Source organism: Falco rusticolus, chromosome 8, assembly GCF_015220075.1.
Source record: "Falco rusticolus isolate bFalRus1 chromosome 8, bFalRus1.pri, whole genome shotgun sequence".
NCBI classification, from domain to species: Eukaryota; Metazoa; Chordata; class Aves; order Falconiformes; family Falconidae; genus Falco; species Falco rusticolus.
In genome coordinates, this window is record NC_051194.1 from 46,801,701 (window position 1) to 46,818,674 (window position 16,974).

At 43.4% G+C, this 16,974-nt stretch overlaps 1 protein-coding gene across 1 annotated transcript in view; it reads left to right on the forward strand.

The window, feature by feature from the left end:
* Positions 1-12,482: 12,482 nt before the first annotated feature.
* MTX2 (metaxin 2) overlaps positions 12,483-16,974 on the forward strand; it is a 35,345-nt gene continuing 30,853 nt past the window's right edge. The window contains exon 1 of the mRNA XM_037397595.1: positions 12,483-12,622. Within this exon, the coding sequence (XP_037253492.1) occupies positions 12,505-12,622 (118 nt within the window). The 5' untranslated portion in view covers positions 12,483-12,504. The remainder of the gene's footprint in view (positions 12,623-16,974) is intronic.

The window sequence follows — 16,974 nt, forward strand, 5'->3', positions numbered from 1 at the left end:
TGGCTGGTTCACTTCATGGGTTATCACTGAAAAATTCTCAGGATAGAAGTACTCGTGTGAAACTAGTTGCATCCAGATTATGGGGTTTGCAGTTCTTTATTAAAGTAATGACACCAAACAGGCATACTGCAGGGTGATCATTCATTGCAAAGTAGGAAATAATATTTCTGCCATTTGTTTTGGAGAAGATGCTATTTAAAGTAGAATGAAGCAAAATCTGGTAGAATTAATGAAAATTCAAGTAAATCAAATCTGTTTTGCAAGCTGAATATTACACGCAAGTCAACTACTATCCAACCCTTTTCACTGTTTTTAAACTAAGTTTTTACCAAGTCTCCTGTTAGTACTCCTTGGTTTTTTTAAACAACAAATAAGCATAGACATGTAGCCAGAATAACCCATCTTTCTAAGAGCATATGGTTCACATGTGAACTTTAGAAAACAGCTGTGTTTTCAGTTGCCTCCATATTTGTCACATGTCTATGGGGTTGCTGGTTTGGCAGGCTTTTATTTTCCTAATGATTTTGACATTTGTGCTAGGCACTTCAGGTCAGAGGAATGTTTTCCACACTGCTGGCATGCTCCTGTGCTACCAACATGGAAAGAAAGATTCTCATTGATTTCAGCGGTGCTGGATCAGGCCATTAAAACACACTAAGTCTTTTATAATGAATGTTTTCATGCTGTATATTTTCCTGTATAAATAAATACATGTGCCGGCCTTGTAGCAGTGCACAGTTCTGTATCCATCAAAATGACACAGCCTGAATATAGAGAGATTTACTTGCAAATTAAGATGAAACCTTACAACTCTTTTATGGCAGTCTGAATCAATTTGCTACTATGAACACAACTATATTCTGTTTTAAGAACCAGTACTTAGTACTAAGTGTAATTTCTGCTCACATGACAGGGCCAGTTTAATAGGATCTTTCTTCTTCACGAAGAGTGTTAGCTGTATGAGGATTAGATATTGCTCCTTTGCACCATTCTGTCAGCAAGATACCCTGAGGAAGGAGCTAATGCAAGTCATGTGCTAATTCCTGAATAATTAAATAAAAATGCCTGTGATATACATGGGTGCACACATGAGACAAATAAATGATAGATAAGGTCTAAGATTCACTCATTTCACATTAATCCCAAGAGTTGTATCTCACACATGTTCAATTTGATGCCTAGCAGCTGGAATCAGGTTTTAGGTTAGGCAGATAGAGGTAAGAGCACAAGCTGCAGTTCTCCCTGCAATCAGAACAAAATATTCCAGACTTACCTCAGTAGATAACCACCACCATATAATTTATCACAAATTATGAAAATACTATTTCCTGGCCTTATTTTCCCTCAAACATCATTAGAAACCGCAGAAAGACCATTCTATTTCAGTCACATATTAGTGTTTGCCTACTGACTATTGCTCAAAGGGCCACAGGCTACAAAGAGATGTGAAAAAAATAACTTTTTTAATGTGTTCCCATTTTGCCTGAAACAGAACAAAAAATTGATTTGGAAGGCTTCTAAGGAGAAGAAAGTTGTAAAATTACTGTTCCTAAGTGGTATATGTGAATGTAGAGATTTCATATCCTTTGGATAGGTACGTGATAACAGAAAATCACACCTCTTTGAAAACCAAGCTTAGGCAAGAACCCAGGCTTGCTTGGGTATCTGGCTTCCCATGCGGAACTGAATGAGTATGTTATTGCTTGCAAATACAGTACAGGGAATGCTTTGCCAAGGGTCAAACCAACGACTCTGGTTTATGGTATGAGCTGCATATACAGGTTTATTTTAAGCATGAAAGAGCACAGCAGTAGGCCAGAAAACAAAAATATGCAACCCAATCACCACGTTTTAATCTCCTTTTAAAAGTGTGCCATTTCCTCTATTTATTGGTAAAACCTGGAATGGTGGCTTATGCATAAAGCAGTATAGATTATTAGTAGAGAAAAACAGACTATTACCTCTTTTAAGAAAAATCTTTGCAGGCAAAATTACAAAATGGAAAGACCTCCTTGTAGTTCCGAGCACTTGTCTCTAGCAGCTAATAAATCATACTTATGATTTGTCCTGCGCCACGCTGTTAGCCTAAATTCCAAGGAAATCCCGAGAACACTTGCAAATCCCTGACGACCAAGGAGAAAGATGTATGGAGAGAAACCCCAAATAAGACATGGTTGTTACCAGTTTAACGTTAAGAGGTGACTGAAGTTTATGGGAAACGCATTCTTTTTCTATTGGCAATATGTGGTTACATATAGCTATATGTATATGTGGCTCACTTAATCTCAACCATCATTCTTTATGGCTTTTCCTAATGTCTGTGAACTAGAGGAGTCTTTGGCCAGAGAAAGGCACTCTGTTGAAAGAAAGAAAGGTGAACCAAATGACAAATCATTCCATTCCCTATTGTAACAATGTCTGTTATTCACCTCCCTCCCCAGCCATATCTCAAAAATGCCACCCAAATAATTCTGGGCAATATATAGGAAAAGATACTACCCAGAGCCAGTGTCTTACTGTATTTTAGTTTTATCCAGAAATCATTTGCTGTTCTTGAGCACCAGCCAAGTGAATAAAGTAACCCTCAGCTGTGCAACATGTGAATCTTCCTTGGCTAAAACTTATGCTTGCATAGAGTGCTAAAATCTCAGATAGAGATAACAGTCCTTAAGAACTATTTGTAAGCAGGACAAGGCTCCCTTTATTATCAGACCACTGGCCCACAAAAAAGCTTTTCATAAACAATTTTGGTTTTCTTGTGTTTTTGTTTCCCCTAAAGGCAACAGCCCCTGGTGATTAGCAGATTGAAAACCAGCAGTTTAAGTAAACAAACAAATACATGAACAAATACAGTCAGTTCCTTCTCTACCAGCCTATCAGACTTCCCACCACCTGGAAAATAGATTTTTTTACTACACTTCATCAGAAAGCATAGTGTTACAAATAATAAACCACAAGAATTTTCAGTTTATTCTGAAAACCGAGGCATTTTTTAACCAGGATGGTGCATCACGCCTTATGAAAATGTTTAACAGGTCTAACTCAAGCAGTCTGGCCCATGGCCCTGGCCCTGGAGTGAGACCCCTACATCCACCAGCATGGGGGACATACCTAACCTGGGTGCTTGTGCCCTTACACAGAGAACAATGACCTTTGCAATGCATCAATCCATGCTGCTGTGGGTCTGCATAAAATTACACCCATGTGTGTTCAGTGTGTGAATTTAGTGGATCAGGAGAGCTGCTTCTGCTGGGCAAAAGAAACCATTCCTTCTGCCCATACAGCCTATGAAAAACACCCACACCCCTGTAATATGATTTTGGTTATATTAGTATACCAGAAGAATCTGAGAGCTAAGGCTTCTCAGCCATTACTCTTCATCTTAACGGTTGTGCTACACTAAATCTACATTCCTAATGCCCCTTTTTATGTTCCTTTAACAAGTAAGCTAGATTAGACACAATAAAGTTTAGAGTGGTATTTGAAAATAGATAAAAATCTCACTAAATTTTTTAATGACTACTCAGATCAGATTTTGCCCAGTTACTGTTCAGATAATGGAAACAGTTTCTAATCCTGGCAATCTCTACTATCAGATCCCTATGCTAAGCATAGCTATTGGAATAATTATTTGTAAACCTCACACATATATGGATTTATAAATTATACCATTTATGTGGAGTGACATTTTCTTCAACATCCCAGTGTATGAAATGCAATTATAATTATCAAACACTGTTAAAAGCCTATCAATAAAACCTTCTATCCTTCCCTTTAGAAATTTAGCTGAGTGAAAGCGTGGTAGGTACGTGACACCAATGGATTATAAACCCCATCTTCTCATGCTGGAGAGACTAGACCCCAAAACACAGTGCATGCAATAGGATGATGTCTTACAATAGGTCCAAGATTTTCTAAAATTTTGTAATTATAACCAGCACTGTGACTTTCATTCTAATGTGACCAGGCAGACAAAAAAATGGGACAGGACTGTTGAACACCCTTAATGTCAGGTCTCACTTAAGAAATGGATCACCTGGTGCTTCTGGTTGATTTTCAAGGTGGTACCAAATCAAATAGATTTGGTAATCTGATTTGGGACTTCACAGGTGTGAATTGTTGCAGCAAGAATCACAGGAGAAAAGGACTATCAAAACTCTGGGGCTAATAATAAAGGGAGGGGGGGGCAGGGGGTAGGAGAGTGTGTGGAAACAAAAAAAAGAAAAAAGCATTACAACCTGTCTGCATGTTGTCAGTGTCATCTATGATGCTTGTTTTGTCTGTCACCTGTGATCTAAGGCCTGCAACAGAGCTCACTCACCCCAGAGGCAGATGGCCATACTTTCAAGAACTGGAAGAACATGGCTCTGGCTTGTTCTTCTGAAGATTTTTTTCCTATGTTTAAAATCCATTGTATTTAATAAAAAGCTGATGGCATGTCTGGATGTTGTTGGCAGTGGTCACATCTAGAGAGGGACAACCGGATCTGCTGTCACTGCCAGCCTGCAATTTGTTTCCTAAAGCCTTCATCAGCTGCAGGCTAGCCTAAGCCTCACTGGTGGCTGTATGACGTACAAGCAGTGCCACCAACTGCTCACATGTGCTGGGTTTGTCAGTCTTAGGGCTTGTTCTGCATTGGTCCTGCCTGCATTTGATGATGCTGATAGTTGAGACTGACTGGCCATCTGACCCATCAGTGTAAGTGTTCTGTACCAGAGTTGAGATACATTGGCAAGCCCAGGCATTCATTTTACTAAACACATTTAATTCTGAACATCTGACTAAGAAGGCTTCAGATCCTAACAACATTACTCTTGTAACTTTTTCCAGCCTTCAGGGAACTGAGAGGAGGTAATGGATTGGGGATGTCATGCTTACACATGGCTGCTAGCTGGACTAGGTTGGAATTTAGCTAGCCTGTGCTCTCTGTACACTCATGGTAACTGAATCTGGCTGATGTGGCTCAAAATATTTCTCAATCAGGCATTCCTATTCCATGTCTCAGTGTTCAAAAGGCTTCAAAGTGCATATTCTTTGCAAAATGTCCTGAAATCATTGCTGCACTATTTTTTATTTCTGGCTGCTTGGTCCCAAACAAGACCAAAGGAGACACCTGGTGCTTTTCTCACATCCTTCTACTGGTGCCAGGAAAAGGATCAATCAGATCTGCCACATCTCCTTACAAATCTCAGGAGGTACCCAGCCTCACCAACTCATACCCACTACTAAAAAGACAGTATGTTTTTAATCTATATACGTTCAAGTTATTTCAGTTAGCATAATTTTTCTCCTTACCACAGTTGTACCCTGGGGAGAAACTATGTCAAGTATGAACTTCTACAGCTGTAATGAAGATAATGGCAAAACTCCTCTTGTTCCTTTTATGGAACAAGGCAATGATTTTAGATGGAGCAGATTCAAATTCTGAAGTTTCTGCTATGTTGTATCTAGTGAATCAGTTCTCAGTCTCCCTTAAAAATATAGCAGGGCGCTCTTGTACGGTCAGGCTATATGTTTAACCTGGAAGTGTTGACAAAAAAACCTAGAGAAAAGCTTCTTATTTATGAGACGTGGGGGAAATGATTCAGAAAATAGAAAGTTACTTCTATGTAAGCTTTTCAAAAAAGGTTTCCCATTTGGAGGCAGAAAGTTTATAAAAGGTCATTCAGCTCTCCAGTGTTTAGCTGTAAAAACAGAAAAGTCAGTATAAACAACGCATTGCTTCTCTGAGGACTAAGTAATCAAGCAGAACAAGTCAATGGCTCTTCTGCTGAAGTGAGATGGACATCGTGAAAAGCCAAGAGCTAAGCCCCATCCCAGCTCAGAAGAGACAGCACTCATGAGAGATCAACAAAGTTCATGTCCCTGCTCCAGCTTGTTGGTCTCCTCCCTAGAGCACTGCCCAAGGATATGGATTCCGTGAATTCTCTACCACTTTCTTCTTAGATGTTAGAATTTTCTGTTGGGCTTTCATGTTGCAAAAGAGTCCTATACATACAACTGATGAGGGTCTTTTGTAGGTGGGTCTTGCTCTTTCTCTCCTTCTGAGATCTTTTAAAGGGGTTTTGGTTTTATCCCAGTGTGGAATAGCAACACATTTTTAATCTCAAAAATCTTTTGGGACAAAGAAACCATTTCCTGCCCAGCTCTACAATTAATCACAGCACATCCCTCTTACAGTGTGCTACAGATAAATAATTCATTACAGCTGCCTCTTCCCTCCACGCAGGCAGTTGTGATCATTTCTACAGGAAGAAGGAGAAAGTTAATTCTTTCTATGCCGGCCTCCAGAGAAGGATTTAGATCCTCTCACAAGGAGCTTTGATGAATTAATAAACCTCCTCAGTATTTACCACACTTGTCCAGAAACCGAGTTCAATTGCAGCTCCTTAATTTTCCAGATAACATCTTTAGAATTTGAGAAGACTTGCCTAACCAGTGCCTACAGTCAAACTGTGAACAATTATTCTTACTTTCATTAACAAGATGGGTCAGGATTTTGCTGCAGTATGAGCTATACAAATATCAGGATGAACCTTTACAGCCATTGCTACTGCAAGTTGGAGTCATGATTGCTGCTTTGACATTTGTGCCATTTTGACAATGCAGCCCTGATCCATGCTTTAAAAAAATTATTTGCTGGTGTCTGGTCAATTAGGGATTATAAAAAGATAGACAAGAGTGGAAGCAGTCTGTTAACACAGCTTGGATCCAAGGGAGCCAAAAGTAGAGTCAGTTTGGCAGGGAGGGGAGAGGAAGACAGCGCAGACCAGTGCGGTAGCATGAGCAGGGCAACCAGGGCAAAGTCCCATTGAAGCCATTAGCTCTCTTCTGGGAGCTCCCCCTTGCAAGCCCCTCTGATCTGAGATTTTGCTTAAAAGCCAAATCTGGTCCTATATAGCATAAGCTATGTGAGCTCTGTTGCTCTAAATCCACCACTTGAGAGAAACATGCTCCACATGCAGCTGAGACACTGCCAGGGTCCTTGGGGCATTGATGGCCTGACCAGCCTCACCTGGGACCCCCCTCACACCCTGCCCATCAGCCCAGGGGATCTATTTAAAGCTCAGCCCAGAGCAATTGCCCTGTTTGCCTAACCATGGTTCTTGCTTAGCTGGACCCTCACTCATGAGTTGATGTCCCTGACCTCATGGAGGTGTGTGATGCCTTGGGCTGAGAGCAGTAGGATGGGCTGTGGCTGTAGAAGCCCTGCCAGCCTGCTGAGCTTCCCTAATGAAAATTAAGTTAAAGCGGGGAAGAACAAGGTCCGACTTCAATATCTTAGCTATTTCAGAGCATGGGGAAAGCTTCCTCAGCAGCTGCTGTGAGTAACAGAGATATGCAAGAGCCTGGGGGCTGGCAATGCCTCCAGTGAGTAAAACAGTGCAGTTGGGATTTCTGCACAACTACTTTGATGCCTGCTCAGGGCAGCTGCAAGGACAACAGATGTGCTAAAACAGACTTGGCACCTCTGAAAATCTGACCCTGCTGAATAAAAGAAGGCAGGAAAGGAGGTGAGAAAGGGAGGAGAAAATGATTCATCTAATGGCTTTCATTCACAGCTTGAGATACCCTGTTTGCTTTCAGAAATGCTATTCTTGTGCCTCTTAAAACTCTACGAAAACTCTTTCTATCCTCATGTGAGTTGTTGGAAATGCATCAGCATTAATTGATTCATCAGTTACCTATGCAGTATCTTCCATAAGTGCAAAGTGGTTAGTGTTAATACTCTGACTACTGCATTTTTTCAGAAGCATGTTCCTAGAAATCATACCTTATCATGTTTACACAACTATTAGATCAAAATTTGTACCTGCCGGAGTATGCAAATAATTGCATGTTGCTGATAGTGTTCTCTTAATTTTATCATTATAAGATATGCATGAACTGCCAAAAAAAAATCTTCATTACTTTCTCTGTCATGGATGCTACCACAGGACATACATGCCAGCTTCCCAAGGAAGTGCACAGGAGCTGCAGAGGTGAAAGTCTGGCTTCAGGTTTGATTTCAGGTTCTCATATAAAATGGTACCTCCTTAGTAAACTCACAGGATTGTGTGTGTAACTGAAAAACATGCAGCTTGGCCCATACTTGGGCAATTTTGGCACCACTCCTCACACTGAAGAACAGTGGATTGCATGAAATAGCTGATAGGAAAAACACTTGCATTAAAGATATACTGAATGCCCTGTGAGATCCATTTGATCATGCTAGTCCAGATCCATCTGTTTCTGTTGCTCTGTGTGCTTTGCCAGACTGTTTAGTGTACAGAGAACCTCTGGCATGAAGTCATGCTAAAAACACCCTCCTGCTGCTGCCTGGCACTGGATGTGTTGGCAGGGAAGGATTTACTCAAGTCTTCCTTCATTGCAGAGATTCCCAGCAGCCATAATAGCTTTTTAAAGACACTGACAGGCAGCATAGTGCAAAGCAGCCCCCAGGATGCCCTAAGTTACACCAGAGGGGCCGCCTGGCCACAGGCCAGGTGAGGAGAAGGTGATTCAGGGCTGGTTTGTTTGCTGTCTCTTGCTACTGCTTGGCCTATTCTCAAACACCAGCCATACCACACAAGCAGTCTTCAGAGGTTTCACTCATCAGTGAAATTTCCACACAGTTTTCTTTCAGAGAGAACCATTCCTAATTGAATCTATGACTGGCAGCACTCCTGTGCCTTGAAAAGGCCTGGCTTCTTAGAGACCTGCTCCATGGAAATGGAAAACAGCGGTTTGGGCAGAGGACCCCTGTCATGTGCTGAGAAGGTGCTCTGCTGTATGGGCCCAGCCAGTTGTCTTGGGATGAAGAAAGGTCATACCGCAAAACAGAACAACTCTGCAGTGTCCTCTGTCACCTTCACAAACTTAAGAATTGCAAGCAACACCTAGCAGAACCAAAATTTGGAGACTCTCATTCAACTGTCTCCACTTTCTGGTGGTTTGTTTAATCTTATGTCCTGTCATACACTTGGCCAGCTAGACTGTAATTCGAATGGCCAGCAATAGTGGATGTGTTAAAAAGCTAACAGCTTAAAAAAATGCAGGAGACCAAAAGCCTTTCATTGCCATCTTCCAATTCTTCTTGTAAAAATATTCCTAACAATTATATCTGCAAAGGACTTATACTACACGTATAATATGCACATTTTATTAAATATTAACATGGAACAAAAGAATACAAGCTAAACATACATGTTAAAAGCTGTCTAAATAATATTAAGGGAACTAAAAAGAACAGTCTTTTTTTTTTCCTAGGCAGAAGATTTATCCTATTCAAATTCTATTCTAAATGGAGTGTATGTGTGTATGGCCTAGCCCTGTTTCCCCAGCAGACAGTGTAACCCTAGCAATTAATACCTTACCTGGTAAAGGCAGTCCATGTGGAGAGATGCGCTATGAGAAAACTACTCCATCTTTTGGGCATGCCTGTGTAAGGTGAGACTCTTATTAACAGGTAATGGTTCTACTAGATCCACTCTGGTTGACTTTCTGAAATGCAAAGCCCAAGGGACAAACTAGTTTTCCAGAGGTCCCTTCCAACCCTCACCATTCTTTGATTCTGTGTGATTCTGTAATTCTGCCTTTTGGTTTCCCTTGAAATCCTATCTGAAAGTGCATCCTTCCCTCAGCACTGAAATCAGGCGCTAGTACCTTGGGATCTGCTGTTAAGCTTTTAAAATCTGTGAAAACTGGGGAGCTTTCCATGGCATGGAGTAAGTATTACCAGAAAGTTTGTTAATTGTGTGACCAGCTGAAGAAATGATTCACATGCAGGCCCTGCAGGAAGCCAGGCTCACAAGACCGATGACTTTCTTCAAAAAGCCGGGGGAGGCAAGAGGAGTATCAAATAAAGGTAAAGGTGGTGATGGAGTCGGTTTCATTATTACTATCTATCATCACTGCAGGTCTCCCTGGAGGATTTCCTACAAGATACTCTGCTAAAGCAGTCATTTTAGTGGGAGCAGGGAGGAGGACTGGGAATGCAGAAAGAAAAACCACTGCTCTGACCTGCCCCAGAGAAGGGAGCTTAAGCATCTGTGTCCTGCCACACACTGGAGGCATGGGCTGAGCATCATTCAGTTTTCATCCTGTTTTGGCTAATTGTTTGGATTTTCATAGATTTCTGCTGGTGTGTGTTTGTTGATACTTGCTGGATTATTTCCCGATTTCTGTTCCCTGACTTAGTTTGTATCATCCACCTTCATTTCTGGAGATGAGCTCTTTGTATTGAACCGAGCTCTACAGAGAAACCTTCCTCTTTAATTGGTGCTAATATTGTGGATTTGGCCTAGCTCACACCTAGTTCAAGCTCAGCCTTATCAGGGCAACTTCTGCACTGTCTTGTGGTTTTAGCCTTCTAAATACTGTTGGTGGTGAAAGGACTCAAATAGGACACACCATCTTAATTTAGACTGTTATAATCTTCTAATACAAAGCCACACAACTACTCAAGACTGCTCGGAGTTTCTATAATTCAGTGCTATCCAACTTATAACTGTAACTAGAAATGCAGCTTTCAACAGCATTTAAAAATAATCAGTCCTCTTCCACATTACTGTTTTCAGGCCTCGGTCCATTGTTCCAATGTATTTACTGGCTCTTCTGCTTTTGCCCTAATATCATGCTTTGCTACCGTGTGAAGAATATTTTTAGTAATGACACTTTGTGATTCAATAGTAAGCGTCACCAGGACTTCCACATACTTCGCAAACTTTAATACATTTCTGTATTTGTTCTATATCTTCTAGTACTTGTAAGATCTTAGAAGACTGAAATATCATTGTGTTGCCTGTCCTTCACAGTAGAGTAAGTCTATTTGATAAAATGAGATAATCTTAATTCTCACTAAAGTGTGGCTAGATAAATGAGGACCAAGAGGCACGCAGAATAATGGACCACATCCACTATGCTCTCTGCAATCTACATATTTGATGTATAACTTAATTTTACGGCTTTTTCCCAAACTTTAGATAGTCTTAATATTATGGAATCAAGATTAAGAAATTAGTGCTTGTTTAAAGGCAAGGTGTACACCTCAAAATGCAGAGTTTGTCTTATGGAATCTTAATGTGAGATGAAGAAAAGGCAGCTGTACCCTTTACTGAGTCCCTTTAGTTATAACTTACTGTCCCCAAGACACTTCAGGAAGCATTTTGGTACCAGGACGTGGAGAAGGACATATCCAGTATGCTCAGTAAAGAAAGCACCTAAGCTTCTCAGAACAACCTTGTGTCAGATTCAGATCATTTAATGCCCACCTTGTCTCCCTTCCTCTGTGATTTGTGTTTTAAAGGTCAAACAATTAATGGCCCAAGGGGTACACTGTTCTGACCTGTCCAGGGGAGCGGTGTGTTCCAAAGCTGTGCAGCTAGAAGCAGCTCTTTCGTTCATGTTTGTATCAGGGAAGAGTTCTGTCTCACCATCAGCGTGGCAATTTCAGGTGCTTAGAGGCTGGCCTTTTTTCTGCTTTCAGCCTCTAAACCATATTTAGCCGTTTGTGTTAGCTTCAGAGAACTAATGAGATAAAACCCACGCGTGTGTCAGAACTCCGCACAGATGAGCGGCAGGGGAATGAAGGCTTGAGTCACCTTGCTGGGGAGACCCTAGAGCTGGTGACAGCATTCCAATCGCTCTTTCTACACTGAATTAAAAAAACCAAACACACCCCCTCAACAACCCACGAAGAACCCTGTTGGGACTCTTCCATAAGAAAGGAATGTAAAATAGTCTAACTTGTGTCTTTCAGCTCCTTAAGATACTGCCTCGCCACGACACGTGGGGTAGGCTGAGCTGCCCTTCCATCCCAGTAGAGCCTCCCTGTGACTGGGGACTCAGCCGCAGCAGCCGCGATGTTCCATCCCGACGCTGCCCTGCCGGCCCAGCGCAGCCTTGCCCGGGGTGCTCCCCGCGGGGCCACCGCGCGGGTTGCACACGCCTCACCCACCAGCAAGCAAGAGCTGCAAAACGCCAGCAATGCTCCCTCCGCGCGCTCGCATTTCATTTTGCTACCAGAGTAACGCTGAAGCGCCCGCGGCACCTCGGGGCCAGCCGCCTCTGCACGGCAGAAGGCTCCGGCGGCGAGCGCCAGGGCTGGCCGTGCCCGGGCCGCCGGCCGTGCCCTGCGCTGCCAGCGCATCAGCCCCGGCTTCTTCCCGCTACTGGCAGCCCCCGGTTCTGCTTTCGGTGCCCGCGCACTCCCCAGTGCGGAGAGTTGCTGCGCCGTGGCGAAGCGCGTGGTTCCGCCCCGCTGGGGCTCCCAGGGGACGCGAGTCCAGAGGGACGGCTCCTCAGACCGGACCGAGGCGGGTGACAGCAGCTCCCCAGCGCCCGGTTATCCGCAGGCGCCGCTCGGTCGCCCTCCCGGACCCGCTGAGCGCCGCCAGCGAGCAGGGCCCCGCGCCGCGCGCGTGCCAGCGCCGGGCCGCGCTCCCCGCCCCGCGTGCCGCCGGCGGGCGCAGGGGGCCGCGTGCGGGGCCCCGCCCCGGGCGGCGGGGGCGGGGCAGGCCCCGGATGCAGTTGCTGCCCCGGCGGCGCGGCGCCCAGTTCCTGTGCGTGCCCTCGGCCTGCCTGTCGCCCACCCTGCGCGACATGTCGCTGGTGGCGGAGGCCTTCGTGACTCAGCTGGCCGGTGAGGGGCGGGGGCGGGCGGGCGGCGGCCCGGAGAGCCGCGGGCGGCCGGGCCCAGCTTCGCGTCAGGCGCCGCGCTCCGGGTGGCGGCCTGAGGGTGGCGGCGGGGCAGGAGCCGCCCGGGTCCCCTGGGTGACCCCTCAGGACGGGGCTGGGGCGCCGTGGGAGCGAGCCGGCCACTCGTGCCGGGAGGGCGGCTGCGTAGGGCCAGCGGCAGACCGGGGCTCCGGGTGCCGTACGAGGCTCGGTGCCGGGTGCCTGTCCCCTCGCTGGGCCCCGAGGGCGGTTCGCGCTGCGCGACTCCCCGCGGAGCACAGGTTCACCCGGCCCCCTCCTTTATGGGGTCCCTAGCCCCTAGCTGGGCCAGAGCGCCTGTTTACTTTGATTTAATAACTTTTCTGTGTTTAAAGCAATTAACTTTTCCTCAGTCGTCCAAAAAACTGCGTCGTATTTGTAACTTCAGCAGCTGGAGCCGAGTCCCGCGCTGTGGGAGCGCTCGGCGGGTGCCGGCCTCTCCCGCTCCCCGCGGGTGCCTGTGGCGTTTCCTCTGTTGCTCTTGGGAGGCTCAGAAATGTAACGGCACCTTCGCTACTTGTTAGTGCTCTTGTGGTTTGCTGCAGCCGGGCCGTTTAAACTGCACGTGAGCCTTGTCATAAAAGAGAAATGTGTGTCACAGTGGAGTTATTTAGTAAAAAATTACGTTGATCTGCTCTGAAGCAAAAAAACCCCAACCAACTCTTGCACCTCAGGTAATTCGTTGCTAGGAAGTTCAAAATACATTTAGTGTTCTGCCTCCTGAAAATCAGTGTGTTGCCCAGTTTCCCCTTACTTGTTATTTTTTGTTACAGTTTTCTTGCTGCTCCACAAGCTCACAAGCCAGAAATACTGCAAGGAAATAGCATTCTTGACTGTTAAGGAGGAAGGTGGTGTTTTGTCTCAGAAGCTGGGCCTTCTGCCATTTGGTAGAGGCCCCAGCATAACAATCTGAGTTGGAATCTCTATGGTGAATGTACAGTTTCCAGAATAGGCTTGCCCCTGCCTGGTGGGCTAACTGAAGGTGTTGGATCTTGAATCTGTGTGTGTAGAGGTACCCATAGTCAAGCTTGAAAGTTGTGCTGGGCTCTTGGGTTGGCGTTCATTAATTCATAGATGTTAGCACAAGTGGTGCTTACATTCTGAGGGCCAGAGCCCTGGATCCTCAGGATGTGGAGAATACAGTCATGATCAGCATTGTTTTAGTGCCATTTACTAGCCTTTAGTATATTTTACTTACTTGGTGGAACACAAGGATAATGACATATGTGAGTAGGTGTTGATTCTGCTGTGTTCCTCTGCTCTGTGACCTTTATGAATATTCTAGAGTGACAGCTTGCTGATACTTACTTTCTTCTGGAATTACAAATACAAACTCAAAACTCTACTGTATGTAGGCATCTCATTGTGTTCTTATTGAAAGTGCTGGTTTTTTCCGCAACAACTTCCTGCTAAACGAGCAGATTGTTGTGGAATACAGCAATGTCAGATCCAAATTAAGTATAGTGTAAGGAAAAGGCATATTTGAAAAAATGGAAACAAGAAGAAAAAGTTCTGCAACAACTGGCTCTTTCCCTCCTTGCTGAAGCATTCTTCCTCTGTTCCTGGAGAGATTCTTGCCTCCCCTTCAGGGTAGTTGCATGCTGCTTATAATACTCAGACTAATGTGTTAAAAATTGTACTATTAAGGTGGTGCTTTCGGGGCATCAGAGCTGCTCAAGTACTTCTGGATCCTTCTGCAATTTAATAAGCTTAAAACAGTAGCACTGCATCTTTTACCTGTCAGTCACAGGTTAAGTGATGCTCATTTTCTTTCTATAGGTAAAGTAATATGTAGGCATCTAACAGAAAAATACTGTCAATACTCCTTTATTTTTTGCAGAGCAGGAATGCTTGGTCCTTATTTTATTAATCTTGTACTTCTGCTGGATATGCAGCTATTTACTGTAACTCAAGGTGCAGTACAAATCCTTGTTGCAGACCTGTCCACTGAATCGTTCTTTAAAACAAAATTATGACATATTGCCTTTGCTTTGCAAAAGCGAATCAGTGGCAAAAGCAGTTATCTCCCTTGAAAAGAAAAAATACCTTTGCCAGTGAGTTGTGGCCTTCTTGGCTCGTCTGTACTATGTACCAGTCCCTGACTGGAACTAAATGACTGCAGAATCACTCACTCTGTGGATATGGAAGTTTTTTTCTAGTGGAAAAAAGAAAAAATTTATCTGGGATCTTGGCCAATACCCACCACGCTTCTGGATTTCCTGAGACATTGCACAAACACAGAGAACACTTATTCTGGTACCAAGAAGATATAAATATCCTGCAAATGTAAGAATATTTGTGAGAAAGACAAATGGTGTATCTGTGAGGAAAAAAATACCACTTAACAATGACACTTGTTTTAATAGCGTCTTGTCCCCATATCTGTGGTTGTGAATACTGCCTTTCTTTTATGTAGATATGGAAATGTAAGAATGATAAGAATGATTGAGGATTTTTTCTGTGTCCATAAAAATAAAATTTGACTGGCTTGCCATCAAGGATCCTGTTCATGAGGATGGTCGCTTTGTCGTGGCAGTTGCAATGAATTACCACTGCTCCAACATGTCATAGCCATAAAGCAAGGCTCTTTGCATGCCAGTGTTTAAAGACAATCATCCCAGCATAGGTTGTTTTCTAGAAATGTTTTAAAAGCTTAAGGGAGGGTTTTACTAGAGAAGAGGATCATAACTTTCTTCTACACACTGACTTGCTTGTGTATGTGTTAGAAAACTTCTTTTCTGCACCTTATGCATTCACTTCTGATGTCCCTATTCTAAGGTTTGTCTTGACACAGACTGAAACACAGAAAATACCATCTGAACATACGAAAATTTTTTTTACTGTGAGGATGTTTTAATACTGGAGTAGGTTGCTCAAAGCAATTGTAGAGTCTCCCTCCTTGGAGATGATCAGTACCAAACTGGAGATGGGCCTGGGCAACCTGCTGCAGCTGACCCTGGACCTCCAGAAGTGCCTTCCAACCTCAGCTGTTCTGTGGGAGCACCAGTTGCTCAGCCTGCTTGCACTGCTGCAGTAGTTCTGCACCCTCTGTGTAACACACGTTCACCTGAACATGCTGAGCACAGCCTGCTGCTGTAATGAATTAATGATTAAGTACAAAATGATGACTAAATCACATCTGTAGAGTAAACCACTTGCTTTAGTGCCATTCAACTTTTGCCTATTCAGAAATATAAAGAGGTTGATGCTGTGTCTCAAGGTATAATAAACAAATATTTCCATGGCTTCATGAATTGCAAGGATGTTGTCACATTTTAAAGCATCTGTTTCTGAACTGCAGAAAATATTAATTGGATAATATGGTAGAGAATTTGTTTAGAGTAGCTCGGCATCAATCATGTATTAACGGGATAGGAAATGAGTGTTTATACTGTAAGAAGAATTAGAGTGCCAGCTTTCAAGTGGTCCAGAACATTAATCTTCCTAACTCTAGTAGTTTTGAGAAGCTGACTGCTCAAATAATCTGTAAAAGATTGTTGAAAAGATGTTTAATTGATCACTAAATTACTCAATATGCTTATCCATACCCCAGCCCCACCCCCCAGTTTTAGATCAGTGATCAAAAGAGAGAAAATAATGTCCTTGTTTGTCCTTTGATCTCTGGAAAATTACTTCTGTTTATTGCTGTTGAGTTACGTCCAAAGGTCTTAGGCTAGTTTTAATACTAAGGGAAATGAATGCAGTTTGAAAAACAGATGCCCTTCTGCCTTTAGATATTTTACATTCTTAGTGAGTCTACCTCCAGTGTGACATGCCAGAGCACAAATAAATCTCCGATGTGCATGTTTAATGTATTGAGACAAGCTGCAGTTTGGCTGAGAACAAATACATTGGGAATGAAACCTGACCACCTGAATTGTTCCTGCACATAAAGACATAAAATTTAAATGGAGTATGCATTTTGTGCATCAAAATGTGCATAGGTAAATGTTAACATTTCCTGCATGTGTAAGGTGAAAAAACATAGTTATTCTTGCTTAATAACAGGTTGCCTGCAGCACAGATTGTTTAAGGCTTCTGCAGAGGTGCTTGTAGTCAGAACCAGGCGATTCGAAAATACAAAATTTGTCAGGCTGTATGATTTTATCTTACAGTGTTCTTTTACCTGTGCTTTTTTTTTTTTTGGTAATGAAACTAAAAGGAATCCCTTTAACTCTTGTTCAGTTCCAATAAAGAAGTCTCTTACACTGCTCTTGCCAATTTATGCTCAGACACGTACGTTTTATGGCTTGATTTGAACCAGTCCTTTGAGTGGGT